At 57.7% G+C, this 24541-nt stretch overlaps 10 protein-coding genes across 10 annotated transcripts; 6 read left to right on the forward strand and 4 right to left on the reverse strand.

Moving 5' to 3' along the window:
* Nucleotides 1–206: 206 nt before the first annotated feature.
* TRAVEDRAFT_18740 (uncharacterized protein) lies at nt 207–942 on the forward strand (the record flags this gene model as incomplete). The annotated part of the gene is made up of 2 exons (XM_008036561.1): nt 207–383; nt 439–942. 2 exons carry the CDS (start codon nt 207–209, stop codon nt 940–942), a joined length of 681 nt encoding a protein of 226 aa, XP_008034752.1.
* Nucleotides 943–2772: 1830 nt separating this feature from the next.
* On the forward strand, nt 2773–5312 carry TRAVEDRAFT_116105 (alpha/beta-hydrolase; the record flags this gene model as incomplete). The annotated part of the gene is made up of 6 exons (XM_008037744.1): nt 2773–2874; nt 2929–3927; nt 3987–4491; nt 4543–4598; nt 4650–4982; nt 5043–5312. The coding sequence occupies 6 exons, from the start codon at nt 2773–2775 to the stop codon at nt 5310–5312; spliced, it is 2265 nt and encodes a 754-aa protein (XP_008035935.1).
* A 157-nt stretch (nt 5313–5469) lies between these two features.
* TRAVEDRAFT_45147 (uncharacterized protein) lies at nt 5470–6057 on the reverse strand (the record flags this gene model as incomplete). The annotated part of the gene is made up of 2 exons (XM_008036937.1): nt 5470–5952; nt 6025–6057. 2 exons carry the CDS (start codon nt 6055–6057, stop codon nt 5470–5472), a joined length of 516 nt encoding a protein of 171 aa, XP_008035128.1.
* Nucleotides 6058–6389: 332 nt separating this feature from the next.
* Nucleotides 6390–11613, reverse strand: TRAVEDRAFT_70437 (beta and beta-prime subunits of DNA dependent RNA-polymerase; the record flags this gene model as incomplete). The annotated part of the gene is made up of 20 exons (XM_008037745.1): nt 6390–6459; nt 6513–6700; nt 6754–6926; nt 6976–7099; nt 7158–7268; nt 7319–7387; nt 7442–7528; nt 7586–7941; nt 8003–8249; nt 8305–8732; nt 8782–9066; nt 9114–9686; nt 9742–9832; nt 9883–9903; nt 9960–10445; nt 10507–10722; nt 10775–11140; nt 11190–11339; nt 11391–11523; nt 11576–11613. The coding sequence occupies 20 exons, from the start codon at nt 11611–11613 to the stop codon at nt 6390–6392; spliced, it is 4212 nt and encodes a 1403-aa protein (XP_008035936.1).
* A 349-nt stretch (nt 11614–11962) lies between these two features.
* Nucleotides 11963–13173, forward strand: TRAVEDRAFT_144814 (20S proteasome subunit). Its single transcript, XM_008037746.1, has 7 exons — nt 11963–12002; nt 12054–12097; nt 12153–12247; nt 12301–12382; nt 12441–12596; nt 12657–12874; nt 12938–13173. The coding sequence occupies exons 1-7, from the start codon at nt 11980–11982 to the stop codon at nt 13109–13111; spliced, it is 792 nt and encodes a 263-aa protein (XP_008035937.1). The 5' UTR covers nt 11963–11979; the 3' UTR covers nt 13112–13173.
* Nucleotides 13174–13359: 186 nt separating this feature from the next.
* On the reverse strand, nt 13360–15527 carry TRAVEDRAFT_144817 (RNA-binding domain-containing protein). The gene is made up of 7 exons (XM_008037747.1): nt 15360–15527; nt 15210–15311; nt 15036–15152; nt 14879–14980; nt 14493–14826; nt 13757–14442; nt 13360–13704 (listed from the first exon to the last, which is right to left on the reverse strand). Exons 1-7 carry the CDS (start codon nt 15498–15500, stop codon nt 13516–13518), a joined length of 1671 nt encoding a protein of 556 aa, XP_008035938.1. The 5' UTR covers nt 15501–15527; the 3' UTR covers nt 13360–13515.
* Nucleotides 15528–15754: 227 nt separating this feature from the next.
* Nucleotides 15755–17821, forward strand: TRAVEDRAFT_57336 (FAD/NAD-P-binding domain-containing protein). The gene is made up of 4 exons (XM_008037031.1): nt 15755–15853; nt 15908–16497; nt 16548–17207; nt 17261–17821. Exons 1-4 carry the CDS (start codon nt 15798–15800, stop codon nt 17734–17736), a joined length of 1782 nt encoding a protein of 593 aa, XP_008035222.1. The 5' UTR covers nt 15755–15797; the 3' UTR covers nt 17737–17821.
* Nucleotides 17822–18185: 364 nt separating this feature from the next.
* On the forward strand, nt 18186–18655 carry TRAVEDRAFT_164230 (uncharacterized protein; the record flags this gene model as incomplete). Its single annotated transcript, XM_008037748.1, has 3 exons — nt 18186–18261; nt 18317–18543; nt 18604–18655. The coding sequence occupies 3 exons, from the start codon at nt 18186–18188 to the stop codon at nt 18625–18627; spliced, it is 327 nt and encodes a 108-aa protein (XP_008035939.1). The 3' UTR covers nt 18628–18655.
* Nucleotides 18656–19718: 1063 nt separating this feature from the next.
* On the forward strand, nt 19719–21787 carry TRAVEDRAFT_57337 (serine carboxypeptidase; the record flags this gene model as incomplete). Its single annotated transcript, XM_008037032.1, has 11 exons — nt 19719–19984; nt 20045–20111; nt 20167–20279; nt 20339–20503; nt 20564–20596; nt 20653–20746; nt 20803–20852; nt 20909–20987; nt 21041–21370; nt 21427–21593; nt 21646–21787. 11 exons carry the CDS (start codon nt 19719–19721, stop codon nt 21749–21751), a joined length of 1470 nt encoding a protein of 489 aa, XP_008035223.1. The 3' UTR covers nt 21752–21787.
* Nucleotides 21788–23389: 1602 nt separating this feature from the next.
* TRAVEDRAFT_45154 (uncharacterized protein) lies at nt 23390–24125 on the reverse strand (the record flags this gene model as incomplete). Its single annotated transcript, XM_008036938.1, has 2 exons — nt 23390–23893; nt 23949–24125. The coding sequence occupies 2 exons, from the start codon at nt 24123–24125 to the stop codon at nt 23390–23392; spliced, it is 681 nt and encodes a 226-aa protein (XP_008035129.1).
* Between the last annotated feature and the right edge of the window lie 416 nt (nt 24126–24541).

The following is a 24541-nucleotide window of genomic DNA, read 5'->3' on the forward strand; positions in this document are numbered from 1 at the left end:
ATGTCCAACAAATCTGCTTCCAACGCGTGAAGTCATGCTTGGTGTAAGAGAACGCGAACGAGGGTCTAGCCTTGCTGGTCAGCCTCTCGGAATGAACTCAGGCTCGATCCAAACCTCCCGCCATATATTGTTCTGACCTTTCCAGACGTTGCCCCTCACGTATCTCCATTCGTACCCCCATTACACCGCGCCCCACACCTCCCAATATGCCCGCTTTCCGTCACACTCCCCAGATGGTCCATGACGGCCTCCACTTCAACCTCCGCGTCTCCTACGATCCCTCTACCCGCCAATCTACACGTACATGGGTCTGGGAGAAGGAGCAGGTGTTCGTCGCCGACTGGCACCTACACCTCCCCAAGGCAAAGTCCACCGGAGAGAAGGTACGTCTCCCCATCCACCCCATAGCGACACAGTTCCCGTTGCTCACCATCCCAGTTCCCTATGGTCTCTCCGAGGGCACCCGCCTCCGCCGAGCCCTACTACCCCGAGTTCGGCGCCGGCCCTCTGAGCTGCGTCTCAGAGCCTAAATCGACTCCCGAGATCGGAGCCCGCTACTGCCACCAATTGCACGCAATTGTCCCGGAACACCTTGCCTACAAGGTCGGGAAGCTCGCATCCGCACGGACGCCTCTCCGCGAGCGCCTCCTCACCCGCGAGTTCTGGCACCTCCCCCTCGCCGGGGAGGACGGCGGCGCCGGCGAGGCCGCGTCCACGAACTCTGCGGGGATCGAGATCAAAATCGTCCCCGCGAGGGACGGCACGACCGTGCTCGCCGAGGGCCTGACGCACCACCAGGCGGCGCTCATCCCGCTCGGGCAGGCGCAGAAGGACATGGCGATCAAGTACCGCTCGCTGACCGCGAAGCGCGGTGACTTGCTTCGGCCTGCGGCGGCGCAGCAGGTGAACGCGATCAAGTACCGGACTGCGATCGGCCACTAGGCGGTTTGCTGTTTCGCCCTGGTGGCGAGCACGCGCACAAACCTCTAGTGAGTTGAGACACTCGCGACGCGGGAACGAGACCGGTCGGGTCCTGCTGCACCCGCGGCGCTCTGCGCTGCGGGCACGCCTGGGAGGACGGACTGTAGACACCAGTTGCTGTCGGGGCCGGGATCCCGGGGGTGAGTGCTAGCCTCCTCACTCTCGGGGGACCACTATTGCTCCGTAAGGCTTCAGGTGGAGGTCCGGGGGCGCCGTTACATACTCTCTGCTTCGGCGAGTGTGGCGTCCTGTCATTGCGACACCTTCTTTCCTTCTTGTCATATTTTTGGCAATGGGGGCTTTGTCCCTCGATGGCAGCTTCGGCTCGCCTCGTTCTTAGTGACTCGATCCGGTTCTCGGACTTGGCTTTCGACTTGTTCTCGGACTGGTTTCGTTCTCGGTTTCGCTCCCGTTCTCGTCCTTGGACTCGGATTCGGGCTCGCTCTCGTCTCCAGAAAACCCCAGAAAACCCAAAAAACAGTCCAAAACAGTAAAACGAAAAAACATACGCATAACATAGAATACTCCATACATTGCCTCGTCCTAGATACCGGTCCCTTCCGTAGTACTCCTGACTTTTCTTAGACTCGGCACCTCGACTTGGATCTCGACATGGACGACCTCGACCCTCAACCTTGAAGCTGCGCGCGCCCCGGACGGACGGATCCTCGACACACTCGACGGCCACCGATCTTCGCGGGAGTCATGAACCTGCGACAGGGAGGTGGTTCCAGGGTTTCCCGGCTTTCTCCTTGTCTCTCCCTCCTTTCGTTCGCTCGCTGCTCCTCCGCTTTCCTCCCACAGATTCTCTCTAGATCCTCAAGCCTAGGACCCCGCCCCGCAAACCGACCCGACTCGAATGTCAAGACCTGGACCCGAGGACGATACGGCGGCGCGGCCTGGCCAGGACCTCATCCACCCTGCGACCTGTGCTCCGTCGCAAGCCCTGCCGCTTGTACCCACTTGCTGGTCAGGCCTGCATGTGTATCCTCGTGATCGCTGCAGCCATTATTTTTTCCACACCCTCTTCGTGAGGCGTCCTTTCGGGGGCTGGTTTCCTTTCTCGTTTCGTGTTCGTTGTTCGTTGGAGGGGAAGTCACGGCGTCATCGCGAAGGGTACGTCTGACTCCTTATTCAACTCGACAATGTTCGCTAATATATGCTCCGGACGACGACTAGCAAGACGACCCGACCCGATTGGCAAGGCCTGGACGATACGGCGACGCAGCTGGGCCAGGTCCGCATCTACCCTGCGACCTATACTTCGTCCCAAGTCCTGCGGCTTGCAGGGTGCGAACTGGTCAGGCCTGCACGCGCATCCTTGCAATCGCTGCAGCTATATTTCTTCTACACCTTCCTCGAAAGGCGTTCCTTTGGGGGCTGGCCCGGAACCGGACGCTGGACTGCAACGCAACCACTAGTACTGTTGTGCGGTACACTACACTCATATACAAGTTCCCCATAGAATTCCGTAAAATTGTATACTTGCCATTCTTCGTTGTCGCGTGAGAAGAGACTCGGAAGCCAAGAAGTGCCAGCCACGATGACGAGGGAGGAAGAGGAAAGCTCGGACCGAATTCCGGGCACGCGAGGTGGGTGAGGTGGCTGTGCTGGATCGACGACAAAGAGGGAGCGCCACAGTCGCCTGAGCTTGTGATTGCTACCACCACCACCCCGCCCCCGTCCCGTTCACCTAGGTTTCCCGCTACTTCCACGCCCTCCAGAAACTCACTGTGCTCTGCGTACAACCTGTAGAAGATACTGCTTTTGCGCTTCACAGCTAGCTAGTTGATGCTCTCAAATTGGGACAAATATGGCCGCCTCAGCCTTGACTTTGCCTCAACCGCCACCTCTGTAGGCTTTTCCGCCGCGAAGGCATGCACACGACTCGGAGTGCGTCTCCAAAATTATGGGTGTTGAGTGATAACTGAACCAACCGACTTCTAGTTCTCGTTGACACGCGGAGTAGCGTCAACAGCTGCCGGCCTGACCGGCACCGTCATTGACTACACTTTGTTCGGCGGCAGCACTGGCGCCGGCGCACTCTTTGGCGGGGCGGTCTCGTCAGCTATCTCGGCGGTGGAATTCGTCGCGCTTGCACCCATCCTGCTCGGAGAGACCCTGACGTCAACCTCGCTCGTCGCAGCAAACTCCTCTTTGTCGATGCTCACCACCATCTTCCCCGGGAGCGACGAAGCAAGCTTCTCCCTCGCCAGCTTCGTCGGTCTCGTCCGCCGCGAATGGAACGAACCCGCCGAGAGCGAAGGCCTCCCGGAGGAACGGTACGGCCTCGGAGAAGTCCTGAAGGCACTCGCAGGGTTCGCAGCGCTGCAGGGCGTCACGAGCGAGTGGCAGGAGAAGCAGTGGTTCAGGCATATGCGCGAAGTGCCCGTCTACGACGAATCGCACGCCGCCCAACCGCGCCAACGCGTCGACTCTCGTGTTACGATTACCGGGGACACGATATACCCGAGACACAGCGGGCAGATCGTCACCGCTGACATTACCGAAGTTCCGGTGCCGGGCTCGTGGCCTAGTGCGCGACTAGCCCCTCCTCGTCCCCCGCGCCCTTCCACTATCCGGCGTCCGTCAACTGCGGCCTCGGCGGACGACCTCAAGCAGACCTTCAGACGGCTTTCCAAACTAGTCCTCGCCGGCTACGGTGGAGCTAGTTTGCTGTTCTTCGGAGTGTCTCTTTCACCTTCCGAGCGACAGCGGCAGAAGGAGGAGGTACAAATCGCTGATGCTATTGACGCTTCCGAAAGAGAAGCTGCCGGGCCCCAGGGCGCGCCGAATACGCCCCCGACGGGTGCGGGTACAGATGCAAGCGGTCCCGGAACGGCGTCCTATTCGTGGTGGGACGTGCTCATGGGCAAACACGACCATGATATCTTCCTCAACTGGGCGAAGTCGCATTCGTCTCACGATACCACTCCAGAAGCAGCAGTAAGTTCGCTTTACCGACTATATGCGTACTTGATCTGATTGCTCTTCCTCAGAAGCAGCCTCCGACCGCGCACGTTGGTACAGACAGCCAGATGCCACGCTTCTGGGTCCTGACGGACCACGTACGGCAAGAGGTCGTGCTCGTCATCCGAGGCACGATGAGCCTGAACGAGGTCGCCGTCGACCTTACCTGCGAACCCGCACCCTTCACCCTCCCCCGTGCCGACAACAAATCCCACCGGCCACCCTCCCAGTCGTCCCCGCTTGCCCAGCCCGCCCCCGAGGAGCCTATCGACGAGCTCGACGAGGACCTCGAGAATATCCCCGGGTCATTCCCGTTCCCGATGGACCTCTCCGTTCCGTTCCCGCGCACGCGCAAGGACTCGGACCGGGCGAGCACATCGAGCAAGCCTTTCCCGCGCGCACGCGTGCCGTCTGAGAGTGCGGACGATGCTGTGCATGTTGTACACGGAGGGATGTTAAAGATGGCTCGGGCGATGGGTGGTGTTGGGAAGCCGGTTCATGTCGTCGTGCGGGATGCGTTGCGCAAGAACAAGGGCTACTGTAAGTGTTCAACCTCTCGGGGACTTGATGATCGCTGACATCTCCTCGCAGCTCTGGTTCTTTGCGGTCACAGCTTAGGTGCCGGTGTCGCGGGACTCCTTGCTCTGGTAAGTGCACTGTATCCTCGCGTTCTTATGCGGTATCTCATGCCTCTCTAGATGTGGGCTTCTCCGGAGACGCGCCTCACATATCGCACGTCAGGCCTTCCCGCCAATCGGAAGGTCACCGCGTACTGTTTCGCACCCCCCTGCATCGTCTCTCCGCGCCTTAGCGCCAAGGCGGCCGCCTCCGGGCTGATCACCTCGTTCGTATATGGACACGACATCGTCTCCCGTCTGTCGCTGGGTAGCGTGCGCGATCTGACGCGGGGTGCGGTGTGGCTATGTGCGGCGGAGAATAGGGAGGACGGCAAGGCGGATGGGTACTCGGCTGTTACGAAGAAGGCGTTGAAGTGGAAGATGGGCAGGGTAGAAGAGGGTGACGACGAATGGGTGAGTCGCTTTCTTGCCCACTTAATAACGACGAGTTGCTTATCAGCACTGCTATCGTAGTTCCTTGCGATGCGCAAGACGCTGGAGGCAAACATGCAGATGGCGGACCTCTTCCCGCCTGGGCGGGTGTTCTGGGCACTGCGGGACGGCGATCTACATCGGGCGCATCGTCTCGGCGCCGGGTCTGGGAAAGCGTCTCCCAAGGATAAGGTGCGCCTGTTCGAGGTCCTGGACGTAAAGCAGGTCTTCGGGCAGATCATCTTCGCACGCGACATGTTAAGCTCGCACCTGCCGCACCAGTACGACAAGGTGCTGCACGAGTTACTGTGACGACCCGTTTACGACTTGTAGCATACCGCACGTGTTAGATACCTGCGCATAATGCCTGGATTCCCGCTGTACACCGATAGCGCCCTCCACTAGATACTGTACATCACGCGTATTTCTGCCTACTACCATTCCCTTTATGCAATCCCTAGGCTCGCCATCAGGCCTTCAGCGCCGCCAGATACTCCTCCAGCACCTCCACGATCACCTCATGGTCCTCCTGCATCGACAGCCCGCTGACCACGATAACCCCAACAATCCCCTCCACGTCCTTCACGCGCACCGGAAAGCCCCCGCCATGGATCGCATACTCGCCCGCACGCTCCCCGAGCATGAACTTCGCCGCGAACGCGCCCTCGTTCCCCTGGTACTTGTTGTGCAGCGCCCACGTGCTCGCGCCCCAGCGCAAGACGGCCGCGCGCTTGCGCGCGACCCAGGTGTCGTTGTCCGGGAGCGTGCCGCGCCCGGACGCGCAGTGGAAGAGCAGCTGCGTGCTGTTCGCGAGCGTGATGTTCACGACGGCGGGCTTGGTGGGCGAGGCGGCCTGCAGGCGGGCACGCAGGCGCGTCCCGAGCTCCCAGGCGGTGTCTGCGGTGAAGTGGGGGAGGACGCAGCGCGCCTCTTGGGCGGCGATCTCGTCGAGCTGTATGAATGGCGATGATCGATGAGCGGATGTGCCTGTGGCTGTGTGAGTTGTGTGGTAGAGAGAACTTACGTTGGTGGGAGGGCTGCGGATCTTTACGCTCATGGTGTTCGGTATTACGGTTGGGTATGGCGCAAAGGAGGAGAGTGAATGGTGGAGGTCTTGCGTTCAGTTGGACCTGGAGAGATCGATACAGATGAGTAATCGTCGTGCTTTGTCAACCGGCAGTGCGGCCGCCGACAAGTTGGCCTTGGGGGAAGTGGTAATTCAGAAACTCTATCCGCGAGAAAGCATACCCGGTTCGGTGGTGTCCTCATCCGACGGTATGTGCTACCTCCTTCACTCAAGGAAGTAGATTGAATAGGTAGGAAGATGAAGAGATTGTGCTACAATAATACAGATGCCAATAAGGTACAATACATAGTGTCGATACAACCTCACAAAGCCCCCTCGAACAACAATTTTCTTGGTTTGCTTATTGACGGCGCAGGAGTAATGAGCGCGGGCCTGCACAAGTTCAGTCAGTATGTGGGCGATATATCAGATATACTGGCACTTACATCGAGGTACCCGTCATTGCAGCGGGGTTGCCCATAATGATACTCTCGGACACGCCAGCAATGCTGTCCGTCTTTCCGTACGCAGACGCATCGAACAGATGATCTGTCGTCTTCTCAAACGAAGCCAACATGAGCACGCTGTCCTTCATCTTCGCTACACCGAAGCGCGTGATACCGAGGACTTCGCCCTGGATGGATAATGCATGAGTATCAACCAAGCAGGGTGTCCGCCCGAACATACCTTGTAGGACATGACGTCCCCAAGCAGCATGACGTGCCGCGGATCGATACTCATGCCGTGACTCTGCATGGTATACTGAATCTCGTTGATGATCGTTCGCCGCGCAGCCTCAATCCCGAGGACCTGCGCGATCTCGATGACGTGGTTGGAGGTCGTTTGCTCGCCAACAATACCTACGACTAATGTCAATAAACGGAGGCAACGAGCAGGATAGTTGCGTACCTTGGGTGGTCATGACCTTCTGCAAGCCATAGCCTTCCACGAGCAGCTCCTTGTCACCCTTTTTGCCCCTGTGGTCGTTGTTCTCCTTGATGTTGATGATAGCACGCCTGATAGTGGGCACACCCTGGACAGAGTCGAAGGGATGAGCGTGGTGCATGCATAGAGATAGGGATGAGGTTCACCTTCACAACGACGTCGGGCAACGCCCGCTTGAGCTCGCGCAGGCGATAATACTTGTCGGCCCCATCTACGTATATACGCAGGCGGTTCTTGCGCGGGATGACGGTGATGGACTACAAATCTGTCAAGACCGTGTCGATCATAGCGCGAGGGAAAACTTTACCTCTTGCTTGATCTTGAGTTTCCGCGCGCCTACGATGGCCCATTTGATGTCGTCCAGCGTGAGCTCGAGCTACAGCAAATATAAGTAACCACGAAATTGAGGGTGGCTGGAAGCTGCACGTACTTGAAGATCTTGAATGGTCTTCATGTCGACTATCACGCCGATGTAGGTGTACTCTGGAGCCCACGCCTCCTCGAGGACGGATGCGATCTATCATAGTCAGTTCAACATGCAACCTTTCAGTAGAAATATGTTCAAAGGGCTCACATCTCCGACGTGCGTGCGCTCCAGCCGCCCCTTCACGATCCGCGCAGAAGCCTCGCTGTCGTACGCAACGAGCTTGCAACTGATAATGGGCGTGCTAATGGCCTTCGCAGCGTTGATGATCTCCTTGATGCGCGGCACCCCGAGCGTGACGTTCATGGACGCGACACCCGCGAAATGGAACGTCTTCAGCGTCATCTGCGTGCCGGGCTCGCCGATGGACTGTGCGCCGACGGCGCCGACGGTGGACCCGGGCTCGATCTTCGCCTTGACGTACTTCGTCCAGCAAACGTCGAGGAACAGCCGCAGCTGCTCCTCGGTCACCTTGATCTTGTTGTCGACGGCGGCCTTGTCGGCGTCTGCAAGCACAAGCACAAATCAGTACGTGCTGTTCTCGACGGAGGCTGTGGAAGAACATACCTGATGCACCCATTGTCAAGTCGGTATCGGCGTCCCACTCGTCCTCGCGCTCCAGCGCTTCGAACATGCCGTGCCGCTTGCGCACTTCCCCGAGCCGTTGTGCGATGTTCTCGGAGATGAAGCTGCGAATCGTCGCGAGATACGCTGCTGTGCATTCGGTGGTGTACTTGCGTGTCGAGAGCTCGTGATCGACGAACTCGATAATCTCGTACGGTAGCAGACCACGGGGAGCCCTGGAAGCAAGGGACTAAACACAGAAAAAGTGAGCATATAAAGGGACACAGAACGAGCATTATGCGTACGCAGGCGTGTCGCCATGCTCGCTCATAGTCCACAGGCTGAGCGTCACCCTCGAGACATGCTGGGTCGAGGCCGTCGTCACCATATCGGAACTGCACCACTCCACCGACGGCGTTGCGCACGGACGAGTCGTAATGCGTGACGAGATCCTCCAGCGCCTTCATAAGTCGTCGCTGCATGTAGCCCGTCTCAGCAGTCTTGACGGCGGTGTCGACTAGACCTTCGCGACCCGAGATGGCGTGGAAAAGGAACTCTGTAGGGGTGAGGCCTGTGTAGAAGCTGTTCCTCACGAAGCCCTTCGACGGCGGGTCGCGCGACTTCTTGGGGAAGTGGGGCAGCGAGCGGTCCTGGAAACCGTCGGGTACACGATGACCGGCAATAATTTGCTGTCCGACACAGGCAACCATCTGGGAGACGTTGATGACGGAACCTGTGGAGTGTCAGCTGTGAAATAGAGTTTTAGGAGGCGTGCGGCCAACCTTTGGAACCACACGTTGCCATGATCAAGGGAGCGTTGTGGCGGCTCAGCTCTTTCATGCAGATTTCTCCTACATTTCCACGGACGTCGGACAGCACCTTGGAGATTTCCGCTTCAAGAGTTTGCTCCTGGTCGCAACCGGGCTTGTTCTCCAGTAGACCCTTCTTTGCCCGGATAATTAGCCTCTCGCAGGCAGCGTATGCGTCTTCAACCATGCTATCCTTCTTGCCCGACAGAACAGGTCCGGGAATGACGTCGTTGATACCGAGAGAAAACCCGATGTTAGCTGCGGCACGTTAGTGTCGTCTCGGTCTGAACCAGCGAGCGACCTACCAAGATACCGTGCGCAGAGCTTCGCTACCCTGTTCATCGCTGCGGCTGCCTCATGCGGGCCATAGTCGCGCATAATGACACCAAACACCGACTTCTTCTTCCCGCTGCCCACCGTCGCCTTGTCCATGACGCCACACATGATCTCGCTGTTCACGATCACCAGCCAGCCGTCATTGGGCGACAAGTCCGGGGCAGGCCGCATGCGCGGGTAGCACGCCGCCTGCGGCTTGTCCTCCTTGTTGCACTTGCTCTCGACGTTCACGAACACCTTCGACTGCCTGTTCGGGCGCATGAGCACGTTGAAGACCTGCTTGCCCGTCCAGAGCCGCACGGGCTTCCAGATCGCGGGCGGGGGGATGTCGATCTGCAGGTCCGCGTCCGCGAAGTAGGAGCAGATCTGCGTGAACTGCCGCCGGTCGAAGAAGGTGTCGCGCCGGGAGAGGAGGAAAGAGGCGGTGATGAAGTCCTGGATGGCGGCGATCACGGGTTCGCCGTTTCGTGGGGTGACGAGGTTGTGTTTCACGCTCATAAGCTCGAGGGCTTCCGTGCGCGCCTCTTCTGTTTGCGGGACGTCTGTTGAAGGTTTGGTGAGCAGGAGTCGAACGGAGGTAGTATGCATGCGGCGTACGAAGGTTCATCTCGTCTCCATCGAAATCAGCGTTGTAAGGACCGCAAACACACTCGTTGAGACGGAATGATCTCCATGGTCGAACTTTGATCTGCACTCTTGTCAGTTACGTGCGATCATAACTCCATGACGGTGACTTACCCTATGACACATGATAGAGAGCTACGGAACATTTGAGTCAGTATATGCGCGCACCATCTTACCTTCTGTACGCTTACCTTGTGCAAACTGGGTTGTCGATTGAACAGTGCAATGTCACCGTCAATGACGTGCCGTTCCACGATGTCGCCTATACGAAGGCCATCCGCGATGGCTGTCCGGTTACCAAACTTCAAGTACTTCTTGAAGCCATTGCTCCCCGCAGTCACGTAGTTTGCGCCTGGATGGACATCGCACCCATTTCGCACCGCCTTCTTCAGCCGGTCTATGTTGTGCCCAGTAACGCGTTCGGGGTATGTGAGAATCTTCGCGACCCGTTCTGGCACGGCGACCTCGTCGATGCGGAGGTTCGGGTCGGGGGAGATGACGGTACGGCCGGAGAAGTCGACACGCTTTCCGGACAAGTTACCACGGAAGCGTCCCTGTTTGCCCTTCAGACGCTGGCAGAACCCTCGGATGGGTTTCTGGCCGAGTTGTGATGGCACGCCGGGAAGCTCGGAGTTGATGTACATGGCGACGGAGAGCTGGAGGAACTCCCATTGTTCCTGAAACGGTCAAAACTGTGAGTATAGGTGTGCAAACAGAGAAGGTGAGTGCGAGTCGAACCATGAACTGTGCGGTAGGAGCACCTTTGACGAGACCCTGCTTGATCAGCGCGTTGCTGAACACGATTTCAGTAAGCTTGACGGTGAGATCATCCTCGTTCGAGGCGCCGTCTTGTGCTACCGACGGCCGAATCGCCACGGGAGGGACGGAAATGTACTGCCAGATGTACTGCTCTGGCCGACCGTACTCCGGTCGAAGTCCAAGGAGTTCACAGTCCTGATGAGATGTCAGTGAAACGCAGGCGTGGTTGAGAAACAAATGTATTCACTTCGTCAGAGATACGTTTGAACAAGTCAAGAACCTTCAGAGGGTTCAGGTCTTCGTGGATCGCCTTGTTGACGTACATGCCCAACTCCTTCTGGGCCTCTATTGCAGGAGCGAAGGTCCTCTTCCACTTCTCCATCTCCTCGGCAGTTTTCTTCGCGCGGAACTTGTCGTGTATGATCTTTAAGGCGCCTGCCTTCTTGACGGTTCCGTTCGTAGCTGCACAGTATGGACAGTATACCGTCTTGCGGGCGAGCGCGTTGACGGACTTGACGAGTGTCATCCTCTGCAGGTTTTCGAGGTTGGGTCTTCGGAAGCGTTTGAGGTAAGAGCGACGGTCGGGCTCTTCGAGCAGCACCCTCGCACATGTCTGAAGGATAGTTGGCCTTTGGTTTCGCGGTCGAGTGAATAAGACTGACCTTGCAAATGCATTGCAGTATGCCTATGGTGTGCTTGAAGTAGCCGATATGGAAGACGGGGACGACCAGCTTGATGTATGCATAGTGTCCCACACAGTCCACCGAGTTCAGGCCGCAAGTCTCGCAGAAGGCGCTTTTCTCTGTCGTTCCCTGGCGCCTGTTCAGATGCAAGCGCATGTGTTACGCGTGAAGGGGACGTACTAAACGACGATCAAGCACACCATTCTTAACGGGCAGGCGGTCGATGGGGGTGTATAGATCGCGATGGGTGACCTCGAATTCGGCAAGCTTGACCGTGTCCTGGTTATTGAGCAAGCTGAACTGAAGTGCTTTGCTATATTTATGACTCAGTTTACTGTCTATTTTATGTAGCTGAGGGAACGTACATGACTTTGGGTGCCTGGTGGGACACGGGCTCCTTCATAGTGCTCTCCGCTCCCTGCGCACCGACTGCCGCCTTCTACCACCCGTGCTGGCGACTTCGAGGAGCACAGAGTTCAAGCCAGTCGTTCCAAAGATGTCCCAGAATAATACCACCCGAGAACGCGTAAAAGACAAGCAGCGGCAGACGAGAACAAGTACTCCGAGAGGATGAGCTCGAAAGCTGAGCTCGAGCCGCGGTACTTTTGCTTACCACGTGACTGGAGTCACACAGGCGTCTATCTTGCCTGTTAGCAACCCTAACCCCGTCCAGATCCAGAAACCCCATGTGAGATCGGGATACGCGTGTCGCGTTGACTTGCGCGTCCTCTCCATCCATCTGCACCGCGCCTCCTCATCCTCTCCCACCATGTCTCGGACCTCCTACGATCGGTGCGTTTATTTTAATCCCACAGATAGCTGCTACTGACATGGAACCCATAGTTTCCTCACCGTCTTCTCGCCCGAGGGGCGGTTGTACCAAGTAGGTCAGTAACAAGCCTACGCGTGCACACAGAATATTGCTCAAACCCCGCTATGTAGAATATGCCTTCAAGGCCATCTCAGGCTCCGGACACACCGCTGTTGCGATCAGGGGGAAGGACACCGCAGTGGTCATCACGCAGAAGAAAGTCCCCGTAAGCCTGCACCTTTGTGGCACGACCGACCGAGCCTGAACCTCTGCCCATAGGACAAGCTCCTCGACGCCTCCACCATCACCCACCTCTTCAGCATCACCCCCACCATTGGCTGTGTCATGACCGGACTGATCGGTGCGTTCCCCTGAAGATATCTGCTTGCGTACTGGCCTCACCATGTTCTTGTATGCAGCCGACGCGCGCGCACAAGTCATGCGTGCACGTTCCGAAGCGGCAGACTTCCGCTACAAGTACGGCTACGAGATCACGCCCGACGCGCTCGCGCGACGCATGGCCAACATCAACCAGGTCTACACCCAGCGCGCGGGCATGCGGCCGCTCGGCATCTGTGCGTCGCCCCCATCCTCACCCCATTCCGGACTGCTGACGCCGCTGGTGCGGTTTATAGCGATGATCCTCATCGGGAGCGACCCCGAGTTCGGGCCGCAGTGCTTCAAGCTCGACCCCGCGGGCTACTTCGTCGGCTACCACGCGACCGCCGCGGGCCAGAAACAGCAGGAGGCGATGAACCACCTCGAGAAGAAGTGGAAGAAGCTCGACTCCGGGCGCGGCGCCGAGGACGCGGTGAAGGCGGGCAAGACGCTCACGCGCTCGGAGGTCATCGAGGTGCGCTTCATCTTCTACCCTCGTACATGATATTGGGCGAGAGGCGCTGACACACCGGGGCAGCTGGCGATTGAGGCCATTTCGACGGTGCACGCGACGGACTTCAAGCCGGACGAGGTCGAGATTGGCATCGTCTCCGACGGCGAGGAGGAGGACGTGAAGACCCGGGGGCAGTGGCGGGTCATGGACACGGCGGAGATCGAGCGGCATCTCCTGGCGTACGCAGAGAAGGATTGATTTGCTGTGTTTTGTATTGCTAGTCCCCCTCACGATCGCAACGCTGTTTCTCTGCGCATTCCGATTTTTACAAGATGCACGCCGTTACATATTAAAATATGGACTTGTGAGGTACGTGGGTGGTTTGCTGCGAAGGTGCAATTCGCGGGCACCGTTTTTTTCAGACGCGGATGGCATGTACTTCAGCCATAACACAATGCGAGGTTTGAGGCCATATAAGAACGATTGGAAGCACACTGGTCTTGGGCGTTAAACGTTCATGGAGTCCATATGTGATTGAATTGAGATGTTATACGAGAAGCAAGCCGTAACTACATCGAGTGAACATGGGATAAGAGCATACACAAGCACAAGACAGGCATGGACAGCATCGAGGAGAAGCAGAATAGGTCACTTGGAGAAGATCAGAACGTCGTCTTCCTGCCCTCGGCGGGGACGATGCCACCGGTGCGGGGGCCACCACGGCCACGTCCACCACGGTCGCCACCGCGGCCGCGACCTCCACCGCGTCCCCTGTCGCCACCAAAGCCACGGCCTCCACCGCGGCCACCACCACGGCCGCCAAAGCCGCCGCCACCACGGTCGCCGAAGCCCTGTAGAAATGGTCAGCGACATGAAAAGAGACATAAGAGCAGAAACACTCACGCGTCCACCACCGCGACCGCCGCGGAAGCCGCCACGGTCGCCGCCGCTGTTATCCCTGGGCTGGGAGTAGTCAAGACGAATGGGACGTCCAGCAACCTCCGTGCCCGAAAGACCCTCGAATGCCTTCTTCGCGGTCTCAATGTCCGTGAACTCGACGTAGCCGAAGCCCTTGGGCCGGCCAGTCTCGCGATCGGTGGGGAGACGGACGCTCTTAACGTCGCCGTGCTCGCCAAACACCTCCCACACCTGGTCCTCAGTGCAATCCCAGCTCAGGTTGCCAACGAAGAGCACAGCGGAGGGCTCGCTCGCGCTGTCTCCGAACTTCTCTGCCCGCTTCTCGCGCGCTGCGCCCTTGTCCTTCTGCTCGCTCTTGTCGATGTTGACAGGGCGGCCGTCAATCTCCTTCCCGTTCAACAACAGCGCGGCCTCGACGGCCTCGGTCGTCGCGAACTCGACGTAGCCGAATCCGCGAGACTTGCCCGTGTTGCGATCCATCTGCACGCGCGCGGAGATGACCTCTCCGCACTCGGCGAACTCCTGGGCGAGCCAGTCGTTGTCCACGTTCCATGAGAGCCTTCCGACGAAGATGCTCTTTGTGCCCTCCTCCTCAACAGCAGCAGCGTCGCCATTCGCCACCTTGGCCTTTTTAGCAGGCGCAGCCGAATCATCCTCAGCTTTCCGCTTGCCTATGATGGAGTAAGTTTCGAGAACGCAAACAATGACTAAAAAGACGCACCCTTTGCAGGTGCCGCCGAAGCATCCGCCATCTCAACGTCCTCGTCATCATCATCATCAGAGTCCGACCCAGACTCAGAGTCTTCCTCAGAGCTGCTGGAGTCGGCCTTCTTGGCGGGAGTGGCCTTGGCCGCGGGAGCAGCCTTTTTGGCAGAAGCCGGGGTGGCCTTCGCCTTAGCGGGAGCCTCGTCCTCGGAGGAGCTCTCGTCTGATGACGAAGAGTCCTTCTTGGCGGCCGCCTTTTTCACTTGAGCAGCCTTGGGCTTCTCAGACTCGGAGTCCGAGTCGCTGCTCTCCTCATCGGAAGAGCTCTCCTTGGCAGCAGGCACCACCTTCTGTACACATACGTGAGTAAAAGGCTCATACTTGCGCGAGAAATGAACAAACCTTGCCGTTGGCAGCGGCCTTAGGGGCGACGGCGGGCTCGTCAGACTCGGAGTCGGAGGACTCTTCGCTGGAGCTTGACGCGGCCTTCGCTGCGACCTTTACCTAGAGAAAATTGCGTTAATGAAATCTTCTGGGAAAAACTTTTCCAGATACCGACCTTGGCTTTGGCAGCAGGAGCATCGCTCTCAGAGTCAGAGTCAGAAGACTCGGACTCGGAGCTCGAGCTCACTGCTTTTGCCTTGGCCTGGACAGTGGCCTTGGCCTTGACAGCCGCCTACGTATAACGCCTTGCGTTTACAATGGTGCGAGAGACTGAGGAAACGATGCGCACCTTGCCGTTGGCCTTAGCCTTGGGCTTTTCCTCCTCAGACTCAGACTCTGACGACTCCTCGCTGCTGCTCTCTGCCTTCTTGCCCTTGGATTTCGTCTTGGCCTGCACACAATGAGCGAGAGATGGGTTGCGAGTAGACAATGAACGTACCTGCTCCTTTGCCTTCTTGAGAATCTCTGCGGAAGAGATGGGCTTCGGCGCTGCCGCTTTTGCGGGAGAGGGCGCAGCCTTCTTCGCGGACTTGTCCTTCGCGGCCTTCTTATCAACCTTCTTCTCTGCAGCTTTGGCCATTGCGAAAGGGTAAGGAGGAGGGAGGGGAGGAGTGTAGAGGGAGTAAATGTAGGGGAAGGTGAGGGTGAGAGCAGAAATGCCTGGGAGAAAAGGACGGTCCAAATTTTTGAAAAGAGGAAACCGCGGAGGCGCCCGGCTTCTTCCGGGCGTTCGTGATCCGCCCACCGGCCCCCCGCCCCGGGAGCCCGGAGACGCCGATCGCATGTCCAAGAACGCGCATCTCGGTCATTGCGCACGCTCCTTGCACTCGACCAGCAGCACCGTCAGTCTTGCGACCGCGAACAGGACGTGATCAACATGGACTTCGACGTCCTCGTGCTCGGCACTGGGCTTTCTGAGTCCATCGCAGCTGCGTGAGCATAGTGCGTCCTCTCTCCTCGTACCTTGCTCTGAAGCCATAGCTGCAGTGCACTCTCGAAGGCAGGCTTCAAGGTCGCGCACGTCGACAACAACCAGTATTATGGCGGAGACGAGGCGTCGCTCACGTTGGATGAGCTAGCGGTGTGGGCTGACTCCCGTACGGCTGAAGCAACCGAGAAATCACCCACAAGCTACTTCGCGAACCAGAGAACTCGATACACATCCGTATCGCGCTCGCCGACCATCCCGCCACAGTCCAGACAATACTCTGTGCCACTTGCGCCCTCTATCGTGCCTTCTGTGGGCCCGCATATCGACTCTCTTGTAGCTTCCGGTGTTTCGCGATACGGCTCCTTCAAGTTGTTGGAGAAGGTCGCGGTCTACGATCGGCCTGGCGTAGTGCAGAGCGTTCCCGGGAGCAAAGAGGACGTATTCAAGAGCAAGGCGCTGTCTCTTCTCGAGAAGCGCCGCTTAATGCGTTTCCTCCTCTTCGCCGCAGGAGAATTTGAGGGCAAGAAGGAGCTTGAGGGCAAGGAACGCATGCCCTTTTTACAGTTTCTGCGCGAGGCGTTCAGCCTCAGCGACAAGCCGGCTACGGCGATTACATATGCTTTGGCATTCTGTATCACCGCGGATGGTATGTACATTGTCCACTCCTGTAATTTCTATGCTTATAATGCATGCTAGAGCCTACCCTCCCAGCATTGAGCAGGATTCGTCAGTACCTCCGCTCAGCAGGGCGGTACGGTGCTACACCGTTTCTGGTGGGACACTATGGTGGCCTGGGCGAGACTGCTCAAGGTTTCTGTCGCACATCCGCCGTCAAGGGCGGTACCTACATACTGGGACGACGCGTGGTAGCAGTCAAGTCTTCTCCACCGACGGCGGATGCCGCACAACATGATGAGAAGGCTTCTACGTCTTCAAACACCGAAATACGGTATAGCGTGGAGCTAGAAGACTTTGATGAACCGCTCACGGCGAAAATTCTTCTCGCGTCGCCTGACTACGTCTCGCCCGGTCCGACTGTCAATCTTCCATCGTCATCCACTCCCGCCCTCTCGAACTCTGTTTATGCAGTTGCTAGATGTGTCGCAATCGTGGACAAGCCATTATCGTTCACTCCGTCCGAGCCCTTGGAAGAGCCGGCCGCAGCTCAGGCCGAAACGGAAGACGCGGCAGACGATGAAGCTGAGGAAACACCTAGCGCACCTCTTCCACCCAACTACGAAGTGGACACCGTGGTACTCGTCTTCCCGCCTGGCAGTCTGGTTGGCGGATCGTCGACGACGGCTGCGCACGTTCTGGTGACGGGTGAGGGCAGCATGTCTGCGCCAAGAGGGAAATGTGAGTCTCTTCGCAGTACATCCCCGTTTCTTCAGCTTGAATAATGACGTTAGGGATTATCAATATCTCGCTACCATGCGCATCTTCCGCTGAGCAGTCGCGTTCTGCGGAAGAGCTTTTGCGACCATACCTCGACGCTACCCTCACACTCACGGCACCACCACCAACATCCTCGGACCCACAGCCAACTACTCCACTCTTCACCGTATTCTATATACATCATCCAGCACCTCACCCTCCCGCACCATCAACTGTCGGCGCAGGGATCATCGTCTCGCCTCCGCACACATCTCTGCTCCCTGAAATCGCGGATGCGGCCACGCAGCACGCCGAGGTTATGTTTTGGAAGGCCGTAGAGACGCTCGGACGGAGACCGCTTGTACAAGAGAGCGGTAGTACAGACGGTGTAGAGGACAAGAGCGAAGAGAGCGGGGAGAAGGAGGCGGAGGAAGACTCGGACTCGGGCGAGATCGACTCGTTCTGGCCTCCGTTGGACGCTGCCGAGGTCGAGAGCGCAGACGACTGGTGAAGGACACGATAGGAGAATAGACACATATGGATTGTATGACTATGTATCGAACATTGTACGCGAAACGGGGCCGGAGCAGTATGACGTCTTACAGCTGAGAACTTTGCGGGACGCTTCAGACCACAAAAACACGGTACGTATCTTCGATGGTCGCGCACCATCATTCACTTTGCCTAGAGCTGCGGTGTATTCAAGCAGATTACATGGACTAAACTTCAGCCAGTATCGTCGGAACACAGTGCGGTAGTATGGGCACGGACATGCACGGACTTCGGAGGAGGACAGTTGGAAGGTTCACGGAATGCTCGTAGGGTCCTCGGGGGTAGTCTGCACACCGCAGGCCCCCGAGGAGCCCTGTGCAGGAGCGCTTTCGGAGTAATTCGGAGTCGGCGGAAGGGTGCCCGCCGTCATCTCACTCTCTATCAGCCACGACGACCACACTGACTACCATGCTGCCCTCACTACGTCTTGCCAACGCGCACAAACCCCTCATTCGCTTCCTCGGCAGGCGGCAATGGCCCGCTAGTACGCATACAAGCACTCCGCCTAGACACCCGGCGCTAACCGGTAACCTGCACAGGGCCCGAGGAGCAACACCCTCATCCGTTCGCGCCCTCTGAGCTCAAGGAGCACTTCGCAGACTTCGTGAAGAAGTTCCAGAGCGCACCTTCTAGCACCAACGCTGCGACCGCCGCATCGTCAGCGTCGAAGAGCGGCGCTGAGGGCGCAGTGTACCAGGACTTCTGGCAGGCGCCGCCGCACCTCTGGAAACGCGAGTTGCGGGATTGGGAGATTGAGCTCGTCCAGGTGCGTTCGCTTTCCGGGAATCGAGCTGCTTCCTGTATTGACGATGTGTTTGCGCGGCAGAGCGGAGGGGCGTCGTTGCACTGATTGGTTATATTCTAAACATGGACATGGCACTAATATATGGAACGTTGTATACTTCCCTCGAGCTCATGGCTATTCCGTCCGAAACAGTCCACATGTCGCGGGATTCAAATCGACATGCTCTCCCTCCATCACGGGAACTATGGTCTGCGCCAGAGCAGTTCCGCGGAAGCTGTCGAGACCATGCACAGGTATGCTCTACATTCGTGATTCATGTGCGGAGTTCACTTAGACTACGTCAAGGACTGAAGAATTCAGGGTTGCAATTGTTTAACGCGGTAGCTGGATGGCAATCCTCAGCATGTGCCGTCCATTCTGGCCCTCGGACAAGCTGCGTACCGTGATGCATACCGCTGCCGCAACAACTGACCCAAGTGCGCGCATGATCCTCGAGGCTCGACACAGGAACAGGTACGTCCTATGTAGCCCCATGTGCTACTATCGTTATAGCATCTTTTCAAATATCGTGGCCATACTGCGGTTATGCTGACACTGCCGTGATTACTGACCTGCGCACTTAGCCGCTTCATGGAGTGTTTCTAACACTCGTCTACTATGAGAGAACGCAACATGAGCATTGTTGTTCGCACTGCATCGGTGTACCACGGCGGCGAAGCGAGGTAAGTACGCCGTCGAAGGACCGATGCGGTATATGTCTCAACACCACTGGCGGTCTCTGATCATGGGTTGATGTCCAGAAATAACTTTGGCTGGCGATAGGAAACAGCACGGTACCGCCGGGGACAACGCACCGCTCAAGAAGCGAAGTGCACACATGGACATGGGCGTCTATGGAGCACACAGCGTGGACAAGACGTTCTCGTCCAATGCAGGCAAGAATGACCATGCCTCCTCCTTTCATGGCCCATTCAACGCGCCTCCCGTCCCGTCACTGATATCGCGCGATGCATCATGCTTGCGAGAAGCGGTGATAGCGTCAGTCCGATGCTCCGCTGTGAGGTAACGCGAAGTGCGGGAATATGCCGCGCGCATCGCTATCACATCTCGGACCCCAGTCTGGTATAAAATCCGGCCGTGCAGTCCTTCAGCGGTTGTGGCTGACAGCTTCCCTCACCCCCTCCTCTCTTGCCATCATGCTCTTCAGGCTATCCGCTTTCACTGCTTTGCTAGCTGCCTTGCCCGCCGCCACTGTCTTCGGTGGCCAGGTCCCCGTTGTGAATGGAGTTCTTGGCGGTGTTCAGACCACCCCCAAGGTGAAAACCGATGTCATCAACGCTGCGCCTGCTGCTACGACGCCGGGCAAACTACGCGTCGTACAGAACAGCGGCGTCTGTGAGACCACTCCTGGGGTGAACCAAGCTTCAGGATACGGCGATTTGGCGTCGGACAAGAGTATATGGTGCGGTTTTGCGCCTGATGTGATACGTATGCCTTACTGACCTGGTCACGCTATGTGTAGGTTTTGGTTCTTCGAGTCACGTAGCAACCCGGACACCGCGCCTCTGACGATCTGGCTCAACGGCGGGGTGAGCGCATTACCCGTACACGCGGTACCAACCCAAAACTGATGCGTAATAATAGCCGGGGAGTTCTAGCATGATCGGCCTGTTCCAGGAGCACGGTCCATGCAGGATCACGAACGACAGCAAGAGCGTCAACTTGAACCCCAACTCGTGGAACCAAGTTTCGAACATGTGCGCACAGCGTCTATCATGCTACCGCCTCCAAACCCCACTAACGGCGTCCGATCCAGGCTGTATATCGATCAACCCGTCGGCGTGGGCTTCTCCTATGGCACGACCGATGTTGGGACATCGCAGGCGGCAGCAGAGGATATCTGGAGCTTCCTTCAGATCTTCTTCAAGGACACGCGCTTCGCCAAGTACCAGAAGAACGACTTTGCGCTGTGGACCGAGTCGTACGTACTCTCCGCGAGCTTCTTCATTCAACATTCATTAAGAGAAGTCTATTGTTGCAGGTACGGCGGTCATTACGGACCTACGTTCGCTGCGTAAGTTCTGCCGCGTAATATCCGACTCCATCTGGGCCTAACAGCTATTTCCGTAGCTACTTCCTCGACCAGAATGCGGCCATCGCGAAGGGCACTGTTTCTGGTCTCCCCATCAACTTGAAGGTTTTGGGTGTTGGTGATGGTTTGACTGTACGCTTTCTCGCATGCTCCCAGTGATGTCATGGTTCTCACACTGTGACCTGTAGGACCCGCTTTCGCAGTACCCGGGCTACATCAGCTACGCCGCGTCGAACCCGTAAGCTATCCTTACTGTCGTCATGTCTCATATCGGGCTCACAGCGTCGCCGCCAGTTACCACGCGCTCGTGTCGCAGTCTGTCATCACCCGCGCCAACACCAGCTTCACCAGGTCTGGCGGCTGCAGGGACCAGGTAACCTACATCACCCTCACTACTTAGTCGCTTATGCTCACCTCCGTCTCCAGATTGCTCAGTGCGACAGCACCGGTGACCAGGACGTCTGCTCGGAGGCGCAGAGCTTCTGCAACAACAACATCCTCTCCCCGCTCGCAGGCAACTACGACGTCTACTACGTGCTCACGCGCAACCCCGACCCGTACCCGCCCGCGCTTGACACCTACCTTGGCAGCTCGGCGCTCATGAAGAAGATCGGCGCGCAGTCCACGTGGGAGGAGACGAACGACGACGTGTACAGCAACTTCGCCGCGACGGGCGACTGGATGACCAACTCGCGCCCGAATCTCGAGAAGGTCATCAACGCGGGCGTCCGCACGATTGTGTATGATGGTGATGCGGTAAGCCTGCTCAGTGTGGTGCTGAGTGCGCGCAGGTGTGCTGATGCTTGGTGCAGGATTACATTTTGAACTTCCACGGCGTGGAGGCGATGGTCGACGCGCTGCAGACGCAGTTTACTGCTACGTACGCGAAGCAGCAGTTCGCGAACTTCACCGTGCGCGGGCAGGCCGCCGGGCTCTTCAAGAACGCCGGCACGTTCTCCTACGTCCGCATCTTCGGCGCGTGAGTAATCTTTATATTTAATGTTTACCTTCGCGTTACTGACCTCATACAGCGGCCACGAGGTCCCCGCGTACACGCACGGCTCGCTGAGCACGGGCGAGGCGGCGCTCCAGATGTTCTCGCAGATCATGAGCAACTCGTCCCTTCACGCGACATAATTGTTCCCATCCGTGTACCGTTCATGTAGAGACTGTCAAATCAAAACGTTGTCCTACGCGTAGCCTGCGTCTGCCTTGTTCCAATCTTCGGAAAGTTGTCGGAGTACTAGAGTGCGCCTAAAACTGGTGTATACCGTACACTTCCGCGCGTTGGCTTTACCCCAAACGACTGGAACGGTGCTTCGGGACTCAGCTTGCGCCTGAAGAGTCTTCACATGGTCATTGCACTCGAGTATGCCGGACTCTGATTGTAGACTGCGTGTCGTAGCAGGCTGGCTCGGGGGAGAGACCGGACATTTACTCAAATGAAGGCAAGACAAATGCGAACGAATCATGCGACATTCGCAAGCGCACAACCAAGTACAGCGTTACAGACAGCTCGTGAGCACTGGGGACAGTGGGAGCGTTTTATAGCGGCTAACCAGCACAAAGCTGGGTACATTGTTCCGACTAATTAGCGAAGATTGATTGTGGGAAGCGATTGAACGTACATTCACGACGAGGCCAGGAATCCTCCTCGAACTGAATGCGAAACGGAACGAAACTAGTCCCCGAAGGAACGCCTCGCGAAGAGGGTGTGGAAAAAATAATGGCTGCAGCGATCGCGAGGATGCGCGTACAGGCCTGACCAGCAAGTGGGTTCAAGCGGCAGGACTTGCGACGAAGCACAGGTCGCAGGGTGGATGAGGTCCTGGCCAGGCGCCGCCGCGGTATCGTCCAGGTCTTGCCATTCGTATCGAGGGTCGGTCGGCTTGCGGGCTTGCGGGTCGGGGGTCCTGGGCTTGAAATTTGAAGGAAAATCTGTGGGAGGAAGGCAGAGGAACAGCGAGCGAACGAAGGGAGGGAGAGACAAGGAGAAAGCCGGGAAACCCTAGGACCGCCTCCCTATCGCAGGTTCATGACTCCTACGAAGATCGGTGGCCGTCGAGTGTGTCGAGGATCCGTCGGTCCGGGGAGCGCGCAGCATGTTGAGGGTCGAGGTCGTCTATGTCGAGGTCCAAGTTGAAGTCGAGGTGCCGAGTCTGGGGGAGGTTAGGAGTACAACGGAGGGGAGAGTAACCTAGGACGAGACTATGTACGGAGTATTCTATGTTATGCGTATGTTTTTTCGCGTTATTATTTTGGACTTTTTTCGGGTTTTCTGTGTTTTTTTGGAGACGAGAGCGAGAGCGAGTCCGAGAGCGAAAGAACGAGAGCGAAACCGAGAACGTAGCCAGTCTGAGAACAAGATCGAAGCGAAATCCGAGAGCGAATCGAGCCACCGAGAACGAGGCCAGCCGAAGCTGCCATCGAGGGACAAACCCCCATTGCCAAAAATATGACAAGAAGGAAAGGAGGTGTCGCAATGACAGGACGCCACTCTCGCCAAAGCATAGAGCATGTAACGGCGCCCCCGGACCTCCACCTGAAGCCTTACGGAGCCATAGTGGTCCCCCGAGGGTGAGGAGGCTAGCACTCACCCCCGGCTTCCCGGCCCCGATAGCGACTGGCGTCTACAGTCCGTCCTCCCAGGCGTGCCCGCAGCGCAGAGCGCCGCGGGTGCAGCAGGACCCGACCGGTCTCGTTCCCGCGTCGCGAGTGTCCAACTCACTAGAGGTTTGTGCGCGTGCTCGCCACCAGGGCGAAACAGCAAACCGCCTAGTGGCCGATCGCAGTCCGGTACTTGATCGCGTTCACCTGCTGCGCCGCCGCAGGCTGAAGCAAGTCACCGCGCTTCGCCGTCAGCGAGCGGTACTTGATCGCCATGTCCTTCTGCGCCTGCCCGAGCGGGATGAGCGCCGCCTGGTGGTGCGTCAGGCCCTCGGCGAGCACGGTCGTGCCGTCCCGAGCGGGGACGATTTTGATCTCGATCCCCGCGGAGTTCGTGGACGCGGCCCCGCCGGCGCCGCCGTCCTCCCCGACGAGGGGGAGGTGCCAGAACTCGCGGGTGAGGAGGCGCTCGCGGAGAGGCGTCCGTGCGGATGCGAGCTTCCCGACCTTGTAGGCAAGGTGCTCCGGGACAATTGCGTGCAATTGGTGGCAGTAGCGGGCTCCGATCTCGGGTGTCGATTTAGGCTCTGAGACGCAGCTCAGGGGGCCTGCGCCGAACTCGGGGTAGTAGGGCTCGGCGGAGGCAGGTGCCCTCGGAGAGACCATAGGGAACTGGGATGGTGAGCAACGGGAACTGTGTCGCTGTGGGGTGGATGGGGAGACGTACCTTCTCTCCGGTGGACTTTGCCTTGGGGAGGTGTAGGTGCCAGTCGGCGACGAACACCTGCTCCTTCTCCCAGACCCATGTACGTGTAGATTGGCGGGTAGAGGGATCGTAGGAGACGCGGAGGTTGAAGTGGAGGCCGTCGTGGACCATCTGGGGAGTGTGACGGAAAGCGGGCATATTGGAAGATGTGGGGTGCGGTGTAATGGGGGCACGAATGGAGATACGTAAAGTCTAACATCTTGAAAGGTCAGAATAATATATTGCGGGAGGTTTGGATCGAGCCTGAGTTCACTTCCGAGAGGCTGACCAGCAAGGCTAGACCCTCGTTCGCGTGCTCTCTTACTATGCATGGTTTCACGCGTTGGAAGCATATCCTGTATGCAGAAACAAGGCAATGGAGACCCTATTGTGCATTACCAGGCTGCATCGACGTGTTGCGTCGTAGTTGAGCACTGAACGTCATCTATAAAGTCGCTGACAACTCGAGTCAGGTCTTTTGAAGCGCAGTAAGCTGCATGGGGACGTACCTGCTGTGTTTTCCCTGTAAAGTTCATTTACAATGGCATATAAATGTCTAGTTTGACGTCGTTAAA

The sequence above is a fragment of the Trametes versicolor genome (assembly GCF_000271585.1).
Source record: "Trametes versicolor FP-101664 SS1 unplaced genomic scaffold TRAVEscaffold_3, whole genome shotgun sequence".
Lineage (NCBI taxonomy): Eukaryota > Fungi > Basidiomycota > Agaricomycetes > Polyporales > Polyporaceae > Trametes > Trametes versicolor.